General features: G+C 39.7%; 1 protein-coding gene across 2 annotated transcripts in view; it reads left to right on the top strand.

Annotated features, from left to right (window-relative positions):
- Positions 1–23,746, top strand: part of SMG1 (SMG1 nonsense mediated mRNA decay associated PI3K related kinase) — a 348,909-nt gene that overhangs the window by 183,081 nt on the left and 142,082 nt on the right. For both annotated transcript variants that reach the window (XM_053695253.1, XM_053695252.1), the window contains exons 27-31: positions 7,940–8,087; positions 8,811–8,970; positions 15,100–15,220; positions 15,821–16,069; positions 23,387–23,671. In XM_053695253.1, the coding sequence (XP_053551228.1) occupies positions 7,940–8,087; positions 8,811–8,970; positions 15,100–15,220; positions 15,821–16,069; positions 23,387–23,671 (963 nt within the window). The remainder of the gene's footprint in view (positions 1–7,939; positions 8,088–8,810; positions 8,971–15,099; positions 15,221–15,820; positions 16,070–23,386; positions 23,672–23,746) is intronic.

The following is a 23,746-nucleotide window of genomic DNA, read 5'->3' as shown; positions in this document are numbered from 1 at the left end:
CCTTTCGAGGTTTGAAATCAGCAACTTAGTCTGGAGTAAATATTTTTTGCTGATAAAGTGAATTGCAATAAATTCTTCTATTCAAAATGGAAAGTCTCTTATGCACATTTTAGTTTTGACTTCTGTCCCTTTAAAGCTGAGACGTTATGATGTATGGTCTTACATTACAAGTTAACCCCCCACGTGCAAACGCATTCAGCAAATGTTTGTATAAAATGTTGGGTAGGATTCCTTTTAAAGTGACAGTTTACCCTAAATTTTTCTCTTTAATTTTTTTCCGATAAGCTATTTTACCTGCTGGAGTCTAACAGATCCTTTACCTTTATATCCGCTTTTGAAATAGCTTATTTTGTCTGTGGTATCCCTACCTATACTGAAAGCTTCTATACTTAAAGGGATAGTAAATACCGAAAATGTTATTGTTTAAAAAGAGATAATCCCTTTATTTACCATTCCCCAGTTTTGCATAACCAACACTGGTATAGAAATATACTTTTTAGCTCTGTAATTACCTTGTATCTAAGCCTCTGCTGACTGCCACCTTATCTCAGATCTTTTGACAGACTTGCATTTTAGGCAATTAGCGCTGACTCTTAAATAACTTCACGTGCATGAGCACAGTGTTATTTATATAAAACACATGAACTAACGCCCTCTAGCTGTGAAAAACTGTCAAATGCAGAGGTGGCCTTAAAGGGCTTAGAAATTAGCATATGAGACTACCTAGGTTTAGCTTTCAACTAAGAATAACAAAGCAAATTTGATTATAAAAGTAAATTAGAAAGTTGTTTAAAATTAGATGCCCTTTCTGAATCATGATATTTTATTTTGGACTTTATCCTTTTAAGCAATAGGAGAGGTAAATAATACATGTTAATTTTAAATTGTTCTTTCTATGTATTGGGCTTTGATGTACAGAGATAAAATAAAAACACAAAGCGTGTGTGTGTACAGAAAGTGATAAGTAACAAGATCTGATTTCCCTGCAAGCTCAATCCATTTTAATGTGTTGTGGTTTCAAAGAAGAAAAATCTCTTTCATATACACAAATAAACCGAAAAAAGCAATTTCTCATAAAATGTTAACTCTGCAGCTGGTATAGCAAGCCATTTTTACAGCACACTGTCTCTTTTAAATGAATGGTTTGTATTCTTAAGGGGGCAAACACCCTGCAGGGCTTAAAGTGAATGAATGTCAATTTTGATGCTAAAGTGCCCGGTTTTTAAAAATTAGATTAAAAACAGGGGCACTTTAATTAATCAAAATTTACATTTCTCCAACATTGGTGTGTCCGGTCCACGGCGTCATCCTTACTTGTGGGTCATTCTCTTCCGCAACAGGAAATGGCAAAGAGTCCCAGCAAAGCTGGTCACATGATCCCTCCTAGGCTCCGCCCACCCCAGTCATTCTCTTTGCTGTTGTACAGGCAACATCTCCACGGAGATGGTTAAGAGTTTTTTGGTGTTTAAATGTAGTTTTTATTCTTCTATCAAGTGTTTGTTATTTTAAAATAGTGCTGGTATGTACTATTTACTCTGAAACAGAAAAGGATGAAGATTTCTGTTTGTAAGAGGAAGATGATTTTAGCAGACAGTAACTAAAATCGATTGCTGTTTCCACATAGGACTGTTGAGATGAAGTAACTTCAGTTGGGGGAAACAGTTAGCAGACTTTTCTGCTTAAAGTATGACTAGCCATATTTCTAACAAGACTGTGTAATGCTGAAAGGCTGTCATTTCCCCTCATGGGGACCGGTAAGCCATTTTCTTAGTCAAACAAACAGAATAAAGGGCTTATTATGGGCTAAAAAACTGGTAGACATTTTTATGGGCTAAATCGATTGCTTTATTTGTGCATATTATTCACATTTAGGCTAACAATTGGCATTTATAATCTTGGGGAACGCTTATAAAACGGCAGGCACTGTATTGGACACCTTTTTCAGTCAGGGGGCCTTTCTAGTCATAGACTGAGCCTCATTTTCGCGCCATTAATGCGCAGTTGTTTTTTGAGAGCAGGGCATGCAGATGCATGTGTGAGGATCTAAGAATCTCTGAAAAAGCTTTTAGAAGGCGTCATTTGGTATCGTATTCCCCTCAGGGCTTGGTTGGGTCTTAGCAAAGACTATATCTGGGACTGTATAGGGGTTAAATTGAAAAACGGCTCCGGTTCCGTTATTTTAAGGGTTAAAGCTCTGAAATTTAGTGTTCAATACTTTTAAGGCTTTAAGACACTGTGGTGAAATTTTGGTAATTTTTGAACAATTCCTTCATACTTTTTCACATATTCAGTAATAAAGTGTTTTCTGTTTAAAATTTAAAGTGACAGTAACGGTTTTATTTTAAAACGTTTTTTGTGCTTTGTTGTCAAGTTTAAGCCTGTTTAACATGTCTGTACCTTCAGATAAGCTATGTTCCATATGTATGAAAGCCAATGTGTCTCCCCATTTAAATTTATGTGATAATTGTGCCATAGCGTCCAAACAAAGTAAGGACAGTACTGCCACAGATAATGATATTGCCCAGATGATTCCTCAAATGAGGGGAGTAAACATGATACTACATCATCTCCTACTGAGTCTACACCAGTTTTGCCCATGCAGGAGGCCCCTAGTACATCTAGTGCGCCAATACTTATTACCATGCAACAATTAACGGCTGTAATGGATAACTCCATAGCAAATCTTTTATCCAAAATGCCTACTTATCAGAGAAAGCGCGATTGCTCTGTTTTAAACACTGAAGAGCAAGAGGACGCTGATGATAATTGTTCTGTCATACCCTCACACCAATCTGAAGGGGCCATGAGGGAGGTTTTGTCTGAGGGAGAAATTTCAGATTCAGGAAAAATTTCTCATCAAGCTGAACCTGATGTTGTGACATTTAAATTTAAATTAGAACATCTCCGCGCACTGCTTAAGGAGGTGCTATCTACTCTGGATGATTGTGACAATTTGGTCATTCCAGAGAAATTATGCAAGATGGACAGGTTCCTAGAGGTTCCGGTGCCCCCCGACGCTTTTCCTATACCCAAGCGGGTGGCGGATATAGTAAATAAAGAGTGGGAAAAGCCCGGCATACCTTTTGTTCCTCCCCCTATATTTAAGAAATTATTTCCTATGGTCGACCCCAGAAAGGACTTATGGCAGACAGTCCCCAAGGTCGAGGGGGCATTTTCTACTCTAAACAAACGCACTACTATTCCTATCGAAGATAGTTGTGCTTTCAAAGATCCTATGGATAAAAAATTGGAAGGTTTGCTTAAAAAGATTTTTGTACAGCAAGGCTACCTTCTACAACCAATTTCATGCATTGTTCCTGTCACTACGGCAGCGTGGTTCTGGTTCGAGGAACTAGAAAAGTCGCTCAGTAGAGAAACTCCATATGAGGAGGTTATGGACAGAGTTCACGCACTTAAATTGGCTAACTCTTTTATTTTAGATGCGGCTTTGCAATTAGCAAAATTATCGGCGAAAAATTCAGGGTTTGCTATCATGGCGCGCAGAGCGCTTTGGCTAAAGTCTTGGTCAGCGGATGTGTCATCCAAGACAAAATTGCTTAACATTCCTTTCAAAGGTAAAACTTTATTTGGACCTGATTTGAAAGAGATTATTTCAGACATCACTGGGGGAAAGGGCCACGCTCTTCCACAGGATAGGTCTTTTAAGGCTAAAAATAAGCCTAATTTGCGTCCCTTTCGCAGAAATGGACCAGCCTCTAATTCTGCATCCTCTAAGCAAGAGGGTAATGCCTCACAACCCAAACCAGCCTGGAAACCAATGCAAGGCTGGAACAACGGTAAGCAGGCCAAGAAGCCTGCCACTGCTAACAAAACAGCATGAAGGAGTAGCCCCCGATCCGGGACCGGATCTGGTGGGGGGCAGACTCTCTCTCTTTGCTCAGGCTTGGGCAAGAGATGTTCAGGATCCTTGGGCGCTAGAAATAGTTTCTCAAGGTTATCTCCTGGAATTCAAGGAACTACCCCCAAGGGGAAGGTTCCACAAGTCTCACTTATCCTCAAACCAAATAAAGAGACAGGCATTCTTACATTGTGTAGAAGACCTGTTAAAGATGGGAGTGATACACCCAGTTCCAATAAAGGAACAAGGAATGGGATTTTATTCCAATCTGTTCGTAGTTCCCAAAAAAAGAGGGAACGTTCAGACCAATTTTGGATTTGAAGATCCTAAACAAATTTCTCAGGGTACCATCGTTCAAAATGGAAACTATTCGAACGATTCTACCCACCATCCAGGAAAGTCAATTTATGACTACCGTGGATCTAAAGGATGCGTACCTACATATTCCTATCCACAAAGAACATCATCAGTTCCTAAGGTTCGCTTTTCTGGACAAACATTACCAGTTTGTGGCTCTTCCATTCGGATTAGCCACTGCTCCAAGGATTTTCACAAAGGTGCTAGGGTCCCTTCTAGCGGTTCTAAGACCAAGAGGCATTGCAGTAGTACCTTACTTGGACGACATTCTAATACAAGCGTCGTCCCTGTCAAAAGCAAAGGCTCATACGGACATCGTTCTAGCCTTTCTCACATCTCACGGATGGAAGGTGAACAAAGAAAAGAGTTCTCTGTCCCCGTCAACAAGAGTTCCCTTCTTGGGAACAATAATAGATTCCTTAGAAATGAGGATTTTTCTGACAGAGGTCAGAAAATCAAAACTTCTAAGCTCTTGTCAAGTGCTTCATTCTGTTCCTCGTCCTTCCATAGCGCAGTGCATGGAAGTAATAGGATTGATGGTTGCAACAATGGACATAGTTCCTTTTGCACGAATTCATCTAAGACCATTACAACTGTGCATGCTCAAACAGTGGAATGGGGATTATACAGACTTGTCTCCAATGATTCAAGTAGATCAAAAGACCAGAGATTCACTCCGTTGGTGGCTGACCCTGGACCATCTGTCCCAGGGAATGAGCTTCCGCAGGCCAGAGTGGGTCATTGTCACGACCGACGCCAGCTTAGTGGGCTGGGGTGCGGTCTGGGAATCCCTGAAAGCTCAGGGTCTATGGTCTCGGGAAGAATCTCTTCTCCCGATAAACATTCTGGAACTGAGAGCGATTTTCAATGCTCTCAGAGCTTGGCCTCAACTAGCAAAGGCCAAATTCATAAGGTTCCAATCAGACAACATGACGACTGTTGCTTATATCAATCATCAAGGGGGAACAAAGAGTTCCCTGGCGATGAAAGAAGTGACCAAAATAATTCAATGGGCGGAGGATCACTCCTGCCACTTGTCTGCGATCCACATCCCAGGAGTGGAAAATTGGGAAGCGGATTTTCTGAGTCGTCAGACATTTCATCCGGGGGAGTGGGAACTCCATCCGGAAATCTTTGCCCAAATAACTCAATTATGGGGCATTCCAGACATGGATCTGATGGCGTCTCGTCAGAACTTCAAGGTTCCTTGCTACGGGTCCAGATCCAGGGATCCCAAGGCGACTCTAGTAGATGCACTAGTAGCACCTTGGACTTTCAACCTAGCTTATGTATTCCCACCGTTTCCTCTCATTCCCAGGCTGGTAGCCAGGATCAATCAGGAGAGGGCCTCGGTGATCTTGATAGCTCCTGCGTGGCCACGCAGGACTTGGTATGCAGACCTGGTGAATATGTCATCGGTTCCACCATGGAAGCTACCTTTGAGACAGGACCTTCTCGTTCAAGGTCCATTCGAACATCCAAATCTGGTCTCCCTCCAACTGAAGGCTTGGAGATTGAACGCTTGATTCTATCAAAGCGTGGGTTTTCAGATTCTGTGATAGATACTCTGGTTCAGGCCAGAAAACCGGTAACTAGAAAGATTTACCATAAAATATGGAAAAGATATATCTGTTGGTGTGAATCCAAAGGATTCCCATGGAATAAGATAAAAATTCCTAAGATTCTCTCCTTTCTACAAGAAGGTTTGGAGAAAGGATTATCTGCAAGTTCTTTAAAGGGACAGATCTCTGCTTTATCTGTCTTACTACACAAAAGACTGGCAGCTGTGCCAGATGTTCAAGCATTTGTTCAGGCTCTGGTTAGGATCAAGCCTGTTTACAGACCTTTGACTCCTCCCTGGAGTCTAAATCTAGTTCTTTCAGTTCTTCAAGGGGTTCCGTTTGAACCCTTACATTCCATAGATATTAAGTTACTATCTTGGAAAGTTTTATTTTTGGTTGCAATTTCTTCTGCTAGAAGAGTTTCAGAGTTATCTGCTCTGCAGTGTTCTCCTCCTTATCTGGTGTTCCATGCAGATAAGGTGGTTTTGCGTACTAAGCCTGGTTTTCTTCCTAAAGTTGTTTCTAACAAAAATATTAAGCAGGAGATAGTTGTACCTTCTTTGTGTCCGAATCCAGTTTCAAAGAAGGAACGTTTGTTACACAATTTGGACGTTGTCCGTGCTCTAAAGTTCTATTTAGAGGCTACTAAAGATTTCAGACAAACATCTTCCTTGTTTGTTGTTTATTCTGGTAAAAGGATAGGTCAAAAAGCGACTTCTACCTCCCTTTCCTTTTGGCTTAAAAGCATCATCCGATTGGCTTATGAGACTGCCGGACGGCAGCCTCCTGAAAGAATCACAGCTCACTCCACTAGGGCTGTGGCTTCCACATGGGCCTTCAAGAACGAGGCTTCTGTTGACCAGATATGTAAGGCAGCGACTTGGTCTTCACTGCACACTTTTGCCAAATTTTACAAATTTGATACTTTTGCTTCTTCGGAGGCTATTTTTGGGAGAAAGGTTTTGCAAGCTGTGGTTCCTTCCGTTTAGGTGACCTGATTTGCTCCCTCCCTTCATCCGTGTCCTAAAGCTTTGGTATTGGTTCCCACAAGTAAGGATGACGCCGTGGACCGGACACACCAATGTTGGAGAAAACAGAATTTATGCTTACCTGATAAATTACTTTCTCCAACGGTGTGTCCGGTCCACGGCCCGCCCTGGTTTTTTAATCAGGTCTGATGAATTATTTTCTCTAACTACAGTCACCACGGTATCATATGGTTTCTCCTATATATATTTCCTCCTGTCCGTCGGTCGAATGACTGGGGTGGGCGGAGCCTAGGAGGGATCATGTGACCAGCTTTGCTGGGACTCTTTGCCATTTCCTGTTGGGGAAGAGAATATCCCACAAGTAAGGATGACGCCGTGGACCGGACACACCGTTGGAGAAAGTAATTTATCAGGTAAGCATAAATTCTGTTTTCACTCCTGTTGAGAAAAAAAAACTTACCTTTTAATCTTCACAGCAGCTCCAGCTTCCTCCACCCGTCACAAAGCCTCTTCCTGGGTCTAAAATGAGGAATCCGGCTTCCTCCAATCACAGCGTTGAATCAGACACGGATTCTCCCGGGGGGAAGCCGTGATTGGAGGTTGACCTATCCATATTTTCTGACGTTAGAAATGGCTTGCAATGACCGGAGGAAGCTGGAGCTGCTGTGAAGATTAAAAGGTAAGTTTTTTTTCTCAACAGGAGTGAAATGTAAATTTTGATTAATTAAAGTGCCCCTGTTTTTAATCAAATTTTTAAAAACCGGGCACTTTAGCATCAAAATTGACATTCACTTTAAGTAAGCTGGGAACTAAATCGGGTAACCCGTGACTGGAGGCAAGCAGGTATAGATGGGTTGACTTTTGTTCTGTGAGCAGAGAGTAGGTTTAGGGGCATGTCTAGGCAAGGTGGTGAACTCTTCACTCTCCGCCTCCAGTATTAAACCCCGGTAGAACAGCCACTGGTGTGACCACATGTTCGTTTTTAATCATTTTTTATGTTAGAAGGGAACCTGTTTCTTCAGCCTAAACTGGTTATGATTAGAAGCTGATCTGACTTTAGGATTTCACCCTACAAGTAGTTTTGAGGTATTTTGAGTGTAATATGACCAGCATTCCTAAATATTACAAGGCATTTGTGTAATTGGCCTCTTGCATGCGTACTTGTTTTGCAGACATCAGGAAGCTGCTTCCCAGCATGCTCAGCCCTGACCCAAGAGAACTCCAAAAGTACATTGAAATCCAGCTGTTGAGGAGTTCGGTTTGTTTAAACCTGGCTGTGGATGACACAGAACAAGAACAGAAGTGGCAGGCGATTTCTGAGTAAGTCAGAATGAAAATTCACAACTCTCTCACTTCCATGTCCAATTGAGCTTGTGGAAGTGATTGTAAATTAATTTAATGATGTTTAACTGTTCTCCACATTAAACAACAATATTCAATCTTAATAATCCTGGTTTTGAAGGTTTATACTGATTATTAAAGGGACAGTCTACACTAACATTTTGTTTAAAAAGATAATCCCTTTATTACCCATTCCCCAGTTTTGCATAACGAACAGTTATTTTAATTTACTTTTTACTTCTATGATTACCTTGTATCTAAGCCTCTGCAGACTGCCCCCTTATTTCAGTTCTTTTGACAGACTTGCATTTTAGCCAATCAGTCAGGAGTGAGCACAATGTTACTTATAACACACATAAACTAGCAGTGTCTAACTGTGAAAAACTGTCAGCATGCACTGTGATAAGAGGCGGAATTCAAGGGTTTAGAAATTAGCATATGAGCCTACCTAGGTTTAGTTTTCAACAAAGAATACCAAGATAACAAAGCAAATTTTGATGATAAAAGTAAATTGGAAAGTTGTTTAAAATTGCATACCCTATCTGAATTAGGAAAGTTTAATTTTGACCAGACTGACCCTTTAAATAATCAGTCATGTGAATCCATTTCTTGATGATACAAAACTTTTCTGTTGCCATTTTCCATATACAGTATTCATAGGTTCGGTTGTGCTTTTTGTGAATATTCCTGCTTTTATTACAGAAATCTTACAAGATACCTGAAACAAACTGCTCGAATTGCTATGGGACCATTAAAACTTTCCACATTGACAGTATCGCAGTGCCTTCCCGTATTGGTATCGCTGCAGTTATACTGCTCATCTGCTCTACAAAACACAGTGTCTAGCAAGCTCTCATCTGAGGTACAGCAATTATTTATTTTCCATTAAGTACAGTAAAATTGCATTATCAACAAATGCATTTCTCAGTTATTGCATTGTCTTTTTATCATGCTTTTTTTTCTGACAAATATCAGTTACTTCCTTTTTATCCCCTCCCCCTTGTAGCAAGTGACAGCCCCCAGCAAATCACAATGCAGACATATATACTGTGAACTCTTGCACATGCTCATTAGGAGCTGTTGCCTCTCTGTGCATAAAATGATTGTACACTTTTTCATAATGGAAACAAATTGGGAAGTGTTTTGTTTTTTTATTATTTAATTGCACGTTCTATCTGAATCATGACAGTTTAATTTCATGACATGGAGAGTTCACAATGTCATTCCAATTACTAGTGGGGTATTCAACTCCTGGCCAGCAGGAGGAGGCAAAGAGCACCCCAGCAAAGCTGTTAAGTGTAACTTCCCTTACCCATAATCCCCAGTCATTCTCTTTGGAAGTCTTTGCTTTACTTCTAACATTTTGCTACCCCTCTGTAGAAAGCCAGTTAGTTACTCTGTTCTTTCTTTTACTACTGATTCCTGATGGGGAGTGGGGTACCGTTCACACCTATGTAGCTGTTACCTGCCCTGCATTTTCCTTCAAGTTTCTGAAGGTATAGCACTTTAGAGGTAAAAACTCTAGTGAATTAAATTTGTGACATAAATTATCTAAGTGGTCTTAGATATTTTTTGGGGGGGGCAGATTTGCAGGCAATATGTAAGAGAGTCTAAGGGGTTAATATAAGCTGTGCGCTTAGGACTTATGCAAACTATGTGAAAAGTTTTTGCATCTAACTTTTATTGAATAAGGGACAAAGCATATGGCAAGGGGCACTTTTGTTTAACGGAGTCTGGACTTTATACTGTTACGGCTTGGTTAGGTGTTTGTACTTTGAGCCGTTTTTAAATTGCGTGCCTATTTTAACAGGCTTGTGGTTCACTGTCATTTTTCTCACAGCCGCTCACGTGACTCTGTGTGTGTGAGGAGCGGAGTTTAGTCAGTCATTGAACCTGGACTGCTGCAGTTTGCTTTTATCTCGGTTTGCTGATCTGATCTTGTACATAAGTCACCTCATCTGGAGAGTTCCCTTACTAGTGGGTTATCGTCTGCGGTATAGCAGGAGCCTCAGTGACTGAGGTTTATTTCTGATTAAAGTGACAGGTGCGCCATGTTTTTGGAAAATTATATTTACAGAGTTTTTTCAATAAATTATTCATTTATATCTATTCTAAAGATTTTATTTTTGAAAGGAATCGTTATTTACAATGGAATCTGAAAGAGATTCTTCAATGCACATGGATAAATGTTTGCTTTGCTTAGAAGTCCCAATTTTGCTGCCTATGTAATTTTGTTCCAGTTGTTTAGCTAAGACCTTAAAATATAAGGATAAATTAACCCCTTGTGAACCTGTCTCTCAGGATTTAGCTGTTCTCGATATGCCGCAGCTTATTCCTCAAACGTCCCAAGCCTTATCAGTTTCACATACAATGCCTTGCGTGTCCTCTCAACCTCCTGGGGGTGTATATTTGCCAGGGGATTTTGCCTCGCAGATGAGTGCTGCGGTAACGGCGGCTTTATCTGCTTTCCCTACTTCGGGTAAGCGTAAGAGGAAATCTAAACATTTGTCTGCTAGTAAGGTCTCTGACCACTCTAATTCTGCATTGGTCAACCTTTCTCATTTGTCTGATAAGGAGCATACTTCAGTAACTTCTGAAGGTGAAATCTTAGACTCCTGACACTGGTAGAAAAATCTTCAGAATCTGAAGAGGTAAATTTTAGATTTAAAGTAGAGCACCTCCGGTTATTACTGAAGGAGGTTCCAGCTACTTTAGACGACTCTGAACCTTCAGTTGCTGTCAACCCCACAAAGTCTTCTAAATTGGATAGAGTTTGATTCCCCATCTTCAGAGAGAGTTTTTCCAGTTCCAAGGAAGATGTCTGAAATTATAGCTCAGGAATGGGATAAACTAGGGGTTCCTTTTTCCCCTGTTTTAAAAAAAAAAAAAAGTTTCCTGTTGCTGACTCTATTCACGACTCTTGGCGCACTGTGCTTAAAGTAGAAAGAGCTATTTCTACTCTTGCCAAGAGAACTACCATTCCTATAGAGGATAGTTGGTCTTTTAAGGATCCCATGGATAAGAAGCTTGAGGCTTACTTAAACAAGATGTATATCCATCAGGGATTACAGTGGCAACCTGCAGCAAGTATTGCCACGGTTGTGGGAGTAGCATCTTATTGGTGCAATGCCTTGGCTGATCTTATTACAGAGGAAACTACGGTTGAGATCCAAGATAGGATCTCAAACTAGCGAATACCTTTATCTGTGATGCCAATATGCAGATAATTAGACTGGGAGCCAAGATGTACAGCTTCACTGTACTAGCATGCAGGGCTCTGTGGTTGAAGTCCTGGTTGGCTGATATTTCTTCAAAGGCCAAGCTTTTGGCTTTACCCTATAAGGGAATAATTTCAGAGATTACAGGTGGAAAGGGTCTTTCCTGCCTCAGGATAAGAATAGACCTAGGGGTCGGGAGACTTCTAATTTTCGTTCCTTTCGCACCTTCAAGGGACAGAAGTTTTCCTCCTCCTCTGCAAAACCAAAGCAATCCAGGTTCTCTTGGAAATCCAGTCAGCCCTGGAATAAGGGAAAGCAGAACAAGAAGCCTTCCGCTGACTCTAAATCAGCATGAAGGTTCCGCCCCCCGATTCAAGTTTGTATCAGGTGGGGGGCAGGCTTTCTCTTTTTCGTCAATCCTGTATACGCGATGTCCCAGAGCCATGGGCTGTGGACATAGTTATCCCAGTTACAGAATAGGATTCAAGTCTTGCCCTCCAAAAAAATTTCTCCTGTCAAGGCTATCCTCAAACCAGGTAAAGGAGGAGGCTTTCTTGAATTGTGTAAAGGACCTATCCTCCCTGGAAGTTATTGTACCAGCCCCTCTAGGGGAACAGGGTCTAGGATTCTATTCAAATCTATTTGTGGTTCCCAAAAAGGAGGATTTTTTTTGTTCAATCCTAGATCTCAAGTGCCTCAACAAGTTCCTCAGGGTCCTGTCCTTCAAGATGAAAACTATTCGTTCCATTCTTCCTTTGCTACAGGATGGTCAATTTATGACTTTAGACCTGAAGGACGCATACCTTCATGTTCCCATTCACAGGGGACATCACTAGTTTTTGAAGTTTGCCTTTCTGGACAAACATTTCAAGTTTGTTGCGCTTCCATTTGGTCTGGCCACCGCTCCCAGAATATTTACAAAGGATCTGGGGGCACTATTGGCAGTGATCAAATCCCAGGGAATTGCTGTGGCGCCTAATCTGGACGACATCTTGGTTCAGGCGTCATCTTTTAAACTAGCTCAGTCGCATACAGAGATGCTGTTGTTTTTTTCTACATTCCCACTGGTGGAAGGTGAATTTGGAAGAGAGTTCTCTAATTCCATCTACAACTGTGTGTTTCCTAGGGACAGTAATAAATTCAATGTCCATGAATATTTTTTGATGGAGGTCAGAAAATCTAAACTTCTTGCTTCCTGCCATTCCCTCCAGTCTGCCTTTCCCTCCAGTCTGCCTTTCGTCTATCTGTTGCTCAATGCATGGAGGTGATTGGTCTGATGGTAGCATCCATGGACATCATCCCTTTTGCTTGGTACCACCAAAGAACACTGCAGCTTTGCATGCTCAGTCAATGGAACGGAGACCATTTAGATTTATCACAAAGGATAAGTCTGGACCTCCTAATAAGAGACTTTCTCTCGTGGTGGACTTCTCGGGAACATCTGTCTCAGGGCACTTGCTTCCTGAGACTTTCCTGGAAGATTGTGACTACAGACTCCAGCCTGTCAGGCTAGGGAGCAGTTTGGGGTCCTCTGAAGGCTCAGGGCCTGTGGTCATGGGAAGAGTCCTCTCTCCCCATAAACATCTTGGAGTTGACAGCTTGGCCTCAATTGTCTTTGGGCCTTTTTATCAGATTCCAGTTGGACAGCATCACCTCAGTGGCTTACATCAACCACTAGGGAGGAAGTCTGAGTTCCTTAGCCATGAAAAAGGTGACTTGCATTCTGCAGTGGACGGAAACTCACAATTGTCTTCTATCTGCCATCCATATCCCAGGTGTGGACAACTAGGAGACAGATTTTCTGAGCAGACAGACTTTTCATCCCGGGGAGTGGGCTCTTCATCCAAAAGTGTTCTCTCAGATAACCCTCAAGTCGGGACTTCTAGAGTTGTATCTGATAGCATCCTGCCAAAACGCCAAGGTTCCAAAGTACGGTTCAAAGTACTGAGAGATCCTCAGGCCGTTCTGATAGATGCTCTAGCGGTTCCTTGGACGTTCTCTGACATATCTGTTTCCTCCGTTTGCTCTCCTTCCACGAGTCATTGCTCGTATCAAACAGGAGAGAGCATCTGTGATCCTGATAGCTCCTGCATGGCCTTGCAGGATCTGGTATGGATGACATCTCTGAGGAAGGACCTTCTAATTCAGGGTCCTTTCCTCCATCCAAATCTAAATTCTCTGAAGCTGACTGCGTGGAGATTGAACGCCTAGTTCTGTCTAAACGTGGTTTTTCTGAAGCGGTCATTGAGACTATGCTTCAGGCTCGTAAACCAATTACTCGTAAGATTTACCACAATGTATGGTGTAAATATCTTTATTGGTGCAAATCTAAAGGGTTCTCCTGGAGCCAGGGTGAGGATTCCCCGGATTTTGTCTTCTACAGGATGGCCTTGAGAAGAGTTTGTCGGTCAGTACTCTAAAGGGTCATATTTCGGAGTTGTCTATCCTTTTGTATAAATGTATGGCTGACTTACCAGATGTTCAAGCTTTTGTTCAGGCCCTGGTTAGGATCAGGCCTGTGTTTAAACCAGTTGCTCCTCCATGGAGCCTTAACCTAGTTCTTAAAGTTTAGCAGCAGGCTCCATTTGAGCCGCTCGCAGAGTTTCTGAGCTTTCAGCTCTGCAGTGCGATTCCCAGTACCTTATCTTTCATGCAGATAAGGCGGTCCTTCATAATAAATTGGGTTTTCTCCCAAGGTTGTGTCGGATCGAAACATTAATCAGGAAATTGTAGTTCCTCCTTTTTGTCCTAATCCTTCTCATAAGGAACGTCTTTTTGCATAACCTGGATGTTGTGCAGGCTCTAACATTTTACTTACAAGCTAATAAAGATTTTAGACAAACTTCTGCCCTTTTGGTGTTTTCTCTGGAAAACGTGTCGGAAGGCCACTTGTACTACTGTCTCTTTGGTTGAGATTTGGTTGGCTTATAAGACTGCTGGACAGCAGCTGCCTGAGAGAATTACGGCTCATTCCACTAGGGCTGTTTCCTTCTTGGGCTTTCAAAAAGTTTCTGTGGAACAGATTTGCAAGGCGGCTACTTGGTCCTCTCTGCATACTTTTTCCAAATTCTACAAAATTAATACTTTTGCCTCGGCTGAGGCTTCTTTTGGGAGAAAGGTTCTTCAAGCCATGGTGCCTTCTGTTTAGGTCCTCCTGCCTTTTCTCCCTCCCTGTTCATTTTGTGTTCTCTAGCTTGGGTATTGGTTCCCACTATTAATTGGAATGAGGTTGCGGACTCTCCATGTCATAGGGAAAAAAAAATTTATGCTTACCTGAAAAATGTCTTTATTTCCGGACATGGAGAGTCTACGACACCGCCCTCTTTAATTTTAATTCTGCAGTTTTTTTGAGTAAACCTCAGGCACCTTTTCATCCTTGCATTTCTTCTTTTTCCATTTTCCTTCAGCTGAATGACTGGGGATTATGGGTACGGGAAGTTACACTTCACAGCTTTGCTGGGGTGCTCTTTGCTTCCTCCTGCTTGCCAGGAGTTGAATATCCCACTAGTAACTGGAATGACATTGTGGACTCTCCATGTCCGGAAAGAAATTTATCAGGTAAGCATAAATTTAGTTTTTTAATGTAGTGTTCCCTTAAAAACATTTTTATGTAACTTTATTATGGAGGTAGTCATGTTTTACACAAACCCTTTTTTAGTGGAATATTTCTTCGTAGATGCGAATAATTAAAAAAAATTAAAAAAAAAAGTTTTAGCCTTGCATCTATGCAGAAGGAAATTCACTATTCCTGGTTTGACATTTCTTTACCACAGGAGTGTTTGATCCCACTTTGCAGTGAAGCCTTGCGTTCCTGCAAACAACATGATGTGAGGCCATGGATACATGCACTGAGATATACAATCTTCCAAAACCAGCTAACTGACAAAGTTAAAGGTAGTATTTTTTTCTGTTTTGATGAGTTTTTTGTGGTTTGTTTTTAATCTGTTGTAGAATCTGAGCTATGTTTGCCTAACTGTGACCACTTAATGACTGATTGGGCTCTGGTTTGGTGAATTGGATTTTATTTAAAGGGATAGTAAACCCACATTTTTTCATGATTCAGATAGAGCAGCAATTTTAAGCAACTTTCTAATTTACTCCTATTAATTTTTCTTCATTCTCTTGCTATCTTTATTTGAAAAGGCAGGAATGAAAGCTTTGGAGCCAACCTATTTTTTTGTTCAGTACCCCCTGGATAGGGCTTGCTGATTGGTGCCTGCATTTAGCCATCCAATCAGCAAGCGCAACCCAGGTTCTCAACCTAAAATGGGCCGGCTCCAAAGCTTTTATTCCTGCCTTTTCAAATAAAGATGGCAAGAGAACAAAGAAACATTGATAATAGAATTAAATTAGAAAGCTGCTTAAAATGTCATGCTCTATCTGAATCGTGAAAGAAAAAATGTGGGTTTATTATCCCTTTAAGGATTGATCTTCTGATCTTTGTGATTTTTTTATTAATATTTTAGCAAATATGTGATTGTGATTTGTTTGCAGACCAAACAATATCGATGAAAAGCCATCTTATGGAATTGGGTCTGTCAGCTGCAAAATGTTCACGCAAGCGGGGAAATATCACACTTGCTACAAGACTGCTTGCGCAGTGCAGCGATCTACAGCTTGGGCAAGTTACCAATGCACATGACTTAGTAAATCACTTCAAAAAGCTTTCTTTCCAAGATCAAATGGATGAGAAATGGGGTCCTGAATTTGATATTGAGAAAGCTAAATTGTTGTATGCTGCAGGTGAGCATTTTACATTTATGGAATAGATTTAAAGGGTCAATGTTCTCTGTGTATAAGTGCATTTTTGTTAAAGGGACGTGAAACCCAAAAATTTTCTTTCATGTTTCAGATGAAGAATACAATTTAAAAAAAGGTTTCAATGTATTTCTATTATGAAATTTGCTTTGGTCTCATGTTCTTTGTTGAAGAGATATCTTGATAGGTAACGTGCACACGACTGGAGCACTGCATGACAGGAAATAGTGCTGCCATCTAGTGCTCTTGCTAATGTATAACATTGTTGAAAAACTGCTCAACAAAGGATAACAAGAAAACTAAGGAAATTTCAGAATAGAAGTAAATTAGAAAACTGTTTAAAATTGTAAGTTCTATCTGAATCATGGAAGACAACCTGTTCCTGATTGATTTATCATCTGTATTCTTATCTGGAGTGGCATAGGAGCACAGCACTCGTAAACGCACCATAAAAACATAATTTATGTAAGAACTTACCTGATAAATTCATTTCTTTCATAGTGGCAAGAGTCCATGAGCTAGTGACGTATGGGATATATATTCCTACCAGGAGGGGGCAAAGTTCAAAACCTCAAAATGCCTATAAATACACCTCCCACCTCACATATACCTTAGTTTAACGTGTAGCCAAGAAGTGAGGTGTAAAAGGAGTAAAGCAAAACATACAAAAAAGAGGAACAGTAGAAAATAGTGCTTTTTACAAAAAAATCAAAACCACAAAAAAATAGGGTGGGTTTCATGGACTCTTGCCACTATGAAAGAAATGAATTTATCAGTTAAGTTCTTACATAAATTATGTTTTCTTTCATGTAAGTGGCAAGAGTTCATGAGCTAGTGACGTATGAGAGATAATACCCAAGATGTGGAAATCCATGAGTCACTAGAGAGGGAGGGATAAAATAACAGCAGCTAAATCCGCTGAGAAATTAAATCCAAAAGTATAATTAAGTTTTCTTTAAAAATTCAAAAAAAACTCAAATCAAAGGCATTAGAATCAAACTGAGACAACTGCCTGAAGAACCTTTCCACCCAAGGCGGCTTCCGTAAAAGCAAACATGTCAAAATGGTAAACGTTAGTAAAAGTATGCAAAGCAGACCAAGTTGCTGCTTTGCAAATTTGATCAACTGAAGCTTCATTCTTAAAAGCCTAAGAAGTGGCAACTGATCTAGTAGAATGAGCTGTAATTGTCTGAGGCGGAGACTGCCCCGCCTCTAAATTAGCTTTGTGAATCAAAAGTTTTCAACCAAATTCCTAAAGAAATGGCAGAGGCTTTCTGACCTTTCCTGGAGCCAGAAAAACAACGAATAGACTAGAAGTCTTTCTGAAATCTTTAGTAGCCTCAACATATTTCAAAGCTCTTACCACATCCAAAGAATGTAAAGATCTTTTAAGAGTATTCTTAGGTTTAGGACATAAGGAACAATAATTTCTCTATTGATATTGTTAGAATTCACAACCTTAGGCATTTAAATGAAGTCCGCAAAACAGCTTTATCCTGATGGAAAATTAGATAAGGAGACTCACGAGAGAGCAGACAATTCGGAAACTCTTCTAGCAGAAGAGAGAGCCAAAAGAAATAACACTTTCCAAGAAAGTAATTTAATATCCAGAGAATTCAAAGGCTCAAAAGGAGGAGTCTGTAAAATCTTCAAAACCAAATTGAGACTCCAAGGAGGAGAAATAGATTTAATAACAGGTTTGATACGAATAAAAGCCTGAAAAAAACAGTGAATATCAGGAAGTTTAGCAATCTTTCTATGAAATAAGACAGAGCAGAAATTTGTCCTTTTCAAAGTATTTGCAGACAATTATCCAAACCATCCTGAAGCAACTGTTAAATCCTAGGAATTCTAAAAGAATGCCAAGAATAATTGAGTGGAACACCATGAAATATAGGTTTTCCAAACCCAATGATAAATTTTCCTTGAAACAGACTTACGAGCTTGTATCATAGTGCTAATAAGTGAGTCAGAGAAACCTCTATGACTAAGCACTAAGCGTTCAATTTCCATGCCATCAAATTTAGAGATTTGAGATCCTGATGGAAAAAACGACCCTTGAGACAGAAGGTTTGGCCTTAAAGGAAGTGGCCAAGGCTGGCAACTGGACATCCAGACAGGATCCGCATACCAAAACCTGTGAGGTTATGCTGGTGCTATCAGAAACACATGAGATTGTTCCATTATGATCTTGGAGATCACCCTTGGAAGAAGAACTAGAGGTGGAAAAATATAAGCAGGTTGGTAAAGCCAAGGAACTTCTAAGGCATCCACCATCTCCGCATTAGGATTCCTGGACCTGGAAAGATATCTGGGAAGCTTCTTGTTTAGACGGGAGGCCATCAGATCTATTTCTGGAAGATCCCACATCTGTACAAGATGAAAAAACACATCTGGATGGAGAGACCACTCCCCCGAATGTAAAGTCTGACGGCTGAGATAATCCACTTCCCAATTGTCTACACCTGGGATATGAATCGCAGAAATTTGACATTCCGCCCAAGAAAGTATCTGAGGTACTTCATTGCTGAAGGACTGCGAGTCCCTCGGTGATTGACACATGCCACTGCTGTGACATTGTCTGTTTGAAAATGAATGTAAAGTTCTCTCTTCAATACAGGCCACACCTGAAGAGCTCTAAAAATAGCACAGAGTTCTAAAATATTGATTGGCAACCTCGCCTCTTGAGGATACCAAACCCCTTGTGCTGTCAGAGACCCACAGACAGCTCCCCAACCTGTTAGACTTGCATCTGTTGTGATCACAGTCCAGGTGGGATGAACAAATGAGGCCCCTTGAACAATAAGGTGATGGTCTAACCACCAAGTCAGAGAGAGTTGAGTGTTGGGATTTAAGTATATCAGTTGTGATATCCGAGTATAATCCCTGCACCATTGGTGCAACATGCAAAGCTATAGAGGCCTCGTATGAAAACGAGCAAAGGGGATAGCGTCCGATGCTGCAGTCATGAGACCTAAAACTTCCATGCACATAGAGACTGAAGGTTTAGACAAGCTAAAACTAACTTCATTCGTCTATTGTCTGTCAGAGAAAGAGTCAGACACTGAATCTATCTGGAAACCTAAAAAGTTGACCCTTGTCTGAGGAATCAAGAAACTCTTTTGTAAATTGATCCTCCAACCATGTCTTTGAAGAAACCACACTAGTTGTTTTGTGTGAGAGTCTGCTAAATTAATGAAAATATTTGAATAAAAACCCAAACCCCGTTCCTGCAGAGGTACTGGAACAATCACCCCTGAAAGCTCTAGGTCATAAACACACTTTCGAAAAGCCTGAGCCTTCACAGGGTTTGTTGGAATATGCAAGAGAATAAATCTTCCCATGGGAGGTCTTATTCTGAAACCTATTCGATACTCCTGAGAAACAATATTCTGAATCCAATGATTTTGAACAGATACTGTCCAAATGTCTTGAAAAAAATTATATCTGCCCCCCACCAGTTGAACTGGTTTGAGGGCCGTACCTTCATGCAGTCTTAGGGGCTGGATTTGTTTTTTTTTTTTTATAAGGCTTGGATTTATTCAATTCGGAGAAGGTCTCCAATTAGAGCCAGAGGTCTTAGGGGAAGGAGATGTCTTTTGTTCCCTATTCTGACGAAAGGAACGAAAACGATTGGGAGCTTTAAATTTACCCTTAGATTTCTTATCTTGGGTCAGAAAAGCTCCCTTTCTCCCAGTGATAGTGGAAATAATAGAATCTAATTGAGAACCAAATAAATTACTACCCTGAAATTATAAAGAGAGTAATCTAGATTTAGACACCATATCAGCATTCCAAGATTTAAGCCATAAAGCTCTTCTAGTAAGAATAGCTAAATACATAGATTTTAATATCAATCTTAATGACATCAAATATAGCATCACAAATGAAATGATTAGCATGTTGAAGTAAAAGAACAATGCTAGACAACTCAGGATCTGTTAATTGTTAAGCTAAACTGTCCAACCAAAAAGTTGAAGCAGCAGCAACATCAGCCATAGAAATAGCAGGTCTAAGAATATAGCCAGTATGTAAATATACTTTTCTAAGATAAGATTCAATTTTCCTATCTAAAGGATCCTTAAAATAAGTACTATATTCCATAGGAATAGTAGTACATTTGGCAAGAGTAGAAATAGCCCTATCAACCTTAGGGACTTTTTCCCAAAACTCTAGATTTGCCACAGGTAAAGGATATAGCTTTTTAAATCTAGAAGAATGGTTAAAAGAAACACCAAGTTTAGACCATTCTTTGGTAAACATATGAGAAATAACATCTGGAATAGGGAAAACTTCAGGAGCAACCTCAGAAGTTTTAAAAACAGAATTCAAATGTTTGCTATTTTTGTTATCAAGAGCACTAGATTCCTCAATACCCAAAGTAAAGAATACTTCCTTTAATAAAGAACGAATAAATTCAATCTTAAAAAGAAAGGTTGACTTATCAATTTCAGTCTCTGAAGTAGGATCCTCTGAACCAGAGAAATCCTCATCAGCAGAAGATACTTCATTATGCTTGCTGTTGATCAATACAAGTTTCATCAGCTTTATGAGAAGTTAGGAGAGACCTTTTACGTTTATTTGAAGGCGGAATAGCAATCATAGCCTTCTCTATGGCTGTAGCAATATAATCTTTTATATCTACAGGAATATCATGTAAATTAGACTGTGAAGGTTTAACAGTAAATGTATTTGTACTTATAGAAACATTATCAGCATGTAATAATTTTTCATAACAAGTGCCACATATTTGAGCTGAAGAAGTAAGATCAGCTAATTTACAATATACACACTTAGCTTTGGTAGAATTGTGTTCAGCAGCTTAGTTCCTACAGTAACATCAGAGGCAGGATCAGTCTGAGACGTCTTGCAAAATGTAACAACAACAAAAAAAAACAATTAAAACAAAATATCCAATTTCCTCAAAATAGCAGTTTCAGGAATGGGAAAAAATGCGTATGATAAAATTATTTTAAACAAAAGTAAAATAAAAAGCATGCAACCTAGCCCTTTAAGAATGAAATGAGAGCAGAGAGCAAAAGAGGGAGAGACTTAATATAACAAATTTAGGCGCAAATGCAGAGACAAATTTTTTTTGGAGCCATAGCTTAATAAGTGAAATGACGCTTTATTGCGAGCCTAAGCCCACAATTTTTTTTTTAAAAGAAATAGACTTCAAATTACAACTAACTGGAACCCCAGGTAAGCCTAAAAACTCCCATAAACATAATTTCCATGCTGAAACTGTTAGACTACAAAGGGAAATACACAGACCTGACTCATGTCAAATATATACAATATACATTTAAAGCTTTATTACATAAAGTGCCAAACATAGCTGAGTGTCTTAAAAAATGAGATATACTTACCAGAAGACACCCATCCACATATAGCAGACAGCCAAACCAGTACTGAAACATATCAGCAGAGGTAATGGTAAAGGAGTATAATGTCGCTCTGTAAAGGGAGGCAGCAGATGAATCTCTGCGACCGATTACAGAGAGCCTTAGAATAGATTTCCCATAGGTGAAAACATGGCGTCATCAGGCAATACTCCCTTCACATCCCTCAGACAAACACTGTACTTTGAGAGGAACTGGGCTTCAATATGCTTAGAAGCGCCTATCACAGAAGAAAAAATCAAGCAAAATTTACTTCACCACCTACATGAGAGGCAAAGTTTTTAAAACTAAGGTATTTGTGAGGTGAGGGGTGTATTTATAGGCATTTTGAGGTTTGGGAAACTTTGCCCCCTCCTGGTGGGAATGTGTATCCCATACGTCACTAGCTCATGGACTCTTGACACTTACATGAAAGAAAGGAATTTGTTTAAAATTAAAACGCATGGCATTCAGTAGCTTAGTAATATAGAGTATTTTACTTTTATCACCAATTTAGCTTTGCTCCTTTGGTATTCTTAGTTGAAAGCTAAACCTAGGAGGTTCATATGCTAATTTCTAAGCCCTTGAAGGCCGCCTCTTCTCTCAGCGCATTTTGAGTTTTTCACCACTAGAGGGTGTTAGTTCTAGTTTGTCATATAGATGACACTGTGCTCACGCACGTGGAGTTCCAGTGAGCCAGTTCTGATTGGCTAAAATGCAAGTCTGTCAAAAGAACTGAAATAAGGGGGCAGTTTGCAGAGGCTTAGGTACAAGGTAATCGCAGGGGTAAAAAGAGTATTTATATATCTGGGCTAAAGGGATTATCTATCTTTTCAAACAATAAAAATTCTGGTGTAGACTGTTCCTTTAATCGTTCCAATACAATTTCCTGTTTTGTTTTTTTTTATTTGTTTTTTTTTTCTCTCATTGTGAGTTTCATTCACCTGTTGAATTTTCCACTTTTTGAAGAAATCAATAATTACAGCTAGAAGTAATTTCAACGTTTTCTGCTCCACAGAAAAGGTTTTTTAAAATAAAATGCAAAAAAAATCTCATCAGTAATCAGAGACCTTACTTTGTGATCTATTTTGTGGTGCAAAGATTGAAACATTTTAACCATGTTGTAGTTATAGTAGTTTGTTATAGAGCCAGTTTGAGTATTATTTTTATTTTTAGTACTGTACCTCCGTTCCTTTTTACTTACCATGTCCCTCTTTACAGTGTTATTTCGGTTTTAAAATCTCAAACAATATCATGCATGTGAAAAAGCACAATTATACAGAGACAGGAAGTGCATAGTTGTACATAACTGGTCAGTGGAATGGAAGTTCATTATCTGAAGAAAAATGCATATCTTTTGGTGGACAAGCATAAAACGTTAATCCCAATGCCTCCCCACTTCCCAGCCAAGAGCATCCATTTTTAGGATAAATTATTTGAAAATGCCGCCTTTTACAAAGGAAAATTTGTCGTAATGTTCTTTAAAGGACCACTCAATGCAGTTACATTACATAATTAATAAGTACATAATAAAAAGACAATGCAATAATAGCACCTACTATGGATTTCAAATAATCAGTAATTTTGTTTGTTTTTTCCTGGCAAATTTATTTTTTCTCCCATTTTCCAGCCCCCTGTATCATGTGACAGACATCAGCAAATCACAGCCTAGTATATGTATACCCTGTGAGCTTGTGCACATGCTCAAAAGGATCTTGTTCCCCAGAAAGTGTTTATATAAAAAGACTGCAAAATTTGATAATGGAAGTAAATTGGAAAGAGTCTTAAAACTGCTGCTCTATCTGAATTATAAAAGTTTATTTTGACTTGTGTCCCTTTAATAAACCACTATATAATTTATAGAGCTAGTATCATTTTATAAAGCATTGGTTAAACTTATAGCTATACATTTCGCTCATAGGTCAGTCCACTCACGCCATGGAAATGCTTAGTTCCTGTGCCATCGCGTTTTGTAAATCCTCGAAAGCAGAGTATGCAGTTGCAAAATCCATTCTTACACTTGCAAAATGGATCCAAGCAGATTGGAAAGAAATTTCAGGGCAGATGAAACAAGTGTACAGAGCACGCCAGCAATCAAACATCCCCAGCTTGTCTACTCTTGGTAAAAATGTGCACACTTTGATTGACATGCCCCCTATGAATGCCATGGAAGAGGAATATCCCCGTATTGAAAGTGAATCTACAGGTCAGAAGTTTGTGGTGATTGTGTTTTTTTTATATAATCATTTACCTATTTATCTCCATTCTATTTTCTCAATAA

The sequence above is a fragment of the Bombina bombina genome, chromosome 11 (genome assembly GCF_027579735.1).
Source record: "Bombina bombina isolate aBomBom1 chromosome 11, aBomBom1.pri, whole genome shotgun sequence".
In the NCBI taxonomy this organism is placed as follows: domain Eukaryota; kingdom Metazoa; phylum Chordata; class Amphibia; order Anura; family Bombinatoridae; genus Bombina; species Bombina bombina.
This window is presented reverse-complemented; position numbering and strand designations above follow the sequence as displayed.